Source organism: Homarus americanus, unplaced genomic scaffold (assembly GCF_018991925.1).
Source record: "Homarus americanus isolate GMGI-L3 unplaced genomic scaffold, GMGI_Hamer_2.0 scaffold58074, whole genome shotgun sequence".
Classification (NCBI taxonomy): Eukaryota; Metazoa; Arthropoda; class Malacostraca; order Decapoda; family Nephropidae; genus Homarus; species Homarus americanus.
In genome coordinates, this window is record NW_024729094.1 from 3,101,962 (window position 1) to 3,104,958 (window position 2,997).

General features: G+C 36.5%; 1 protein-coding gene across 1 annotated transcript; it reads left to right on the forward strand.

Annotated features, from left to right (window-relative positions):
* Positions 1 to 948, forward strand: LOC121866315 (protein PXR1-like; the record flags this gene model as incomplete). The annotated part of the gene is given in 2 exon segments (XM_042365935.1): positions 1 to 157; positions 392 to 948. A coding segment is annotated over 1 exon segment (445 nt), but the record flags the coding sequence as incomplete, so codon positions are not given.
* Between the last annotated feature and the right edge of the window lie 2,049 nt (positions 949 to 2,997).

The window sequence follows — 2,997 nt, forward strand, 5'->3', positions numbered from 1 at the left end:
TCAATATAGTGAATCAACAGTTTAAACTCTTATTCTCTATCTAAACATTATATATGACTGAAACTTATCATAGTGGCTTCTGATGATGACATAAATATTTGGAGAATATTAATATTTTATAACATTACCGAGAACATATATAATAGACACGTGGTTGGTAAGTGTTTGGTGTCCCTGTGAGGTGTGAGTTCTTGTTTAAACCTCATATGTGGCAGATAAGTGTTGTTTGTGCCTTCAAGTGTCTCTTTGATACTCGTTGTCTAGTTTTATCCTCCAGTCACAGTTTGAAAATATTATCAGTGTCTTATCAGCAGTGTTCTATTATTAGGAACTGTTTAATTACCAGGAACCGTTCAATTACCAGGAACAGTTCTTTTGGTTTTATTTCTAGTGTTAATCATTTGTGTTGCCCAAACCTCAGTGTATTTGTTCACACGGGCCAAGTCACTCCTGTTCTGTCCCTCAGTACGTTTGGTAACTCACTAAATAGACATCTTAATACAATGTCTAATCAGAATCAAGGGGAAGTAAGTTCTGTTTCAAGCAAGAAAGAGGAACTAAGTGTTGTAGCTTCTTCCAATGACGAGAATTCTGAGACACTTGTTGCAGAAAAACCATCTCCCAGTGCTGATAAACCTGAGAGTTTGTTAAATCAAGGAAGTGAGTCGAATGATAATGTGGTGACTGATGATACTGCAGTGGAGGTAAAGGAGAAAGTGGAGGATAAGAAAGAACCAGAAGATGTTGTAGAAAAAACTCCATGTGAAGCGGCCAGTGATAACCTCGAGTCACAGCCGGATAAATCTGAGGAAGTTCCGAAAAAATCCAAAAACCAGTTGAAGAGGGAGAGGAAGAAAGCATTATGGAATCTGCAGAAAGACGAATGGAAGGAAAGGAAGTGGCAGAAGAAACTGGCTAGAGAGAAACAGGAAATGGAGGAACTTAAGGTATGGATTGCCTTTATTTATTGGCCACGGTTAATCGCACAGGTAATATTTTAGATGTGCGACTTATGGGAAGGAGCCACTTTAGGGAAATTTTGTAAAGAAGAAAACTTCTCTTACCTCATGAACAGAAATAAATGGCTGGAGGAATTAAAACTTTCCTACTTTTTTATTTTCTAATGTTTTTCATCCTTCTATTTTTCTTTGGTGTGAGAGCTGTCAGGCAAGCTGTCATTACTTGTTTAAGTGCATATCAAGAGACAATAATGTTTCAAAAACCTTAACCCCTGAGCTGAATAAAATTGTCTGATGTTAGCCAAATAAAATATTAAAAGTAGTGTTCCCGTAGTTAACAGGGTTAATGGTTCTGTTAAATAAACAAAATGAAAAAACGGAATTAGCTCTTTATTTTATTTATAAAATAATGATAATATTAATAACAACATTACAGTATTAATATATTCTGTACAATACCAAATATAACAACGATTTATGGCAGCTTTTGTACTGTTAGTTCGGCCATGTAAATGATTTATTGTAGATAAGATACAACAGCCAGACCTTGCTACCTCACCTGATCAAACTTCCTGGCATTGAAAGGTTCTATTTTGTTACCTATTTTAGGTTAGTAAGTGGATATTTTGCTGTGACCAGCTAAATTCCAACTGACGCTATTTTACCGTGAGTACGCTCTGATTGGCTAAGTTCTTTCCGGCTAGGAAATTAGGTGAGGTTATTTAGGTTTCTTTGGCTGGTTAGGTCAGGTTCTAGTAAATTGTGCCTCTTTTATAATGATAAGTTTCAATGCACAACAGAAATATGGTTAGGTGTGTTGTCTATAGCTACACAGTGATTGACTCACGGCAAAATTAATTCCAAATGTCGCCAGAGTCGTGGTCAAATACATTTCTCATGTTGTTTGCCGGTAATGGATTTAGCCAGTCAGAACGAACTCACGGTAAAATAGCGTTAGTAGGAACTTAGGCAGTCATGGCAAAATTGCCACTGTCTTTAGGTTGCATTAAATATTGTAGGTTGATTAAGATCATGTTTTTTAACATATTGTCAACAGAAGGAGGAAGGCGAGCATTATGGTCCAACATAGTGGTCCAAGTGTCATGCACCATATTCACACTTAACATAAAACAAGGATGAACAAAAAGGAGGAAAGTTGTAATTCCTTTAGCTGTGTCTTTCTATAAGCCTAACATCTAAAGTACCGGTACATATAGAGTAATACAGTACTGTACTGTATTTCCATTTATGGTTTTAAAATAATATACAGTATACCGTATTTGACAAAAGGTCTGGGTGTGTGTGAAGTATGATACAGTATATCTTCAAAAGTAGCTTTATTTTTGTTCTAGTAGTACTGGTACTTTCTTTTAGTTTTGCATGTAGACCAATTATTTTTGACTAGTTTCGTATTTAAGATGATTTCTCCCTTATGTTGACAGAACTGTGTACAGGTTTTAGGTACTGTACTGTAATAGTATCCATCCAACACTTCCTCCTGATGCTTTATTGTGCTTGATCTCTTGATTAACATACAAATACTTACCAGCGACTTCGCCCTATACTTAATTATATACAGGATATGAACCAACCGAACCAAGCCTAACCTAACCCAATAATGATGTACCATAATTTATTTAGGTTTGGATAAGTAGGTTAGGTTGGTTAATTTTATGTTGTATAAATCATTATACTGTAATGTAACAGTTACTGGAAGTGTTGGTATGTATGGATCGGTTGCTGGAAGCATCTGTATGTAGCCTTTGGTGAATTAAAACCAACAATCACGGAATTGTGTTAGATTTTAGTAGGGATGGACAACTGAGTTTGCTCCTGCTGTTACCAGTACCATATACAGTGGTCCCTCGGTTAACGAGCGCCTTGGTTAACGAGATTTTGGTTAACGAGTTACCTTCCATAAGATTCTTAATCTCGGTTAACGAGCAATCCCTCGATTAACGAGTTTCTTACGAGCCGACCTCAACATGTTTTCGCTTGCATTTGGCGGTCCACCAGGTGTAGTATTAGTCCGCCAATA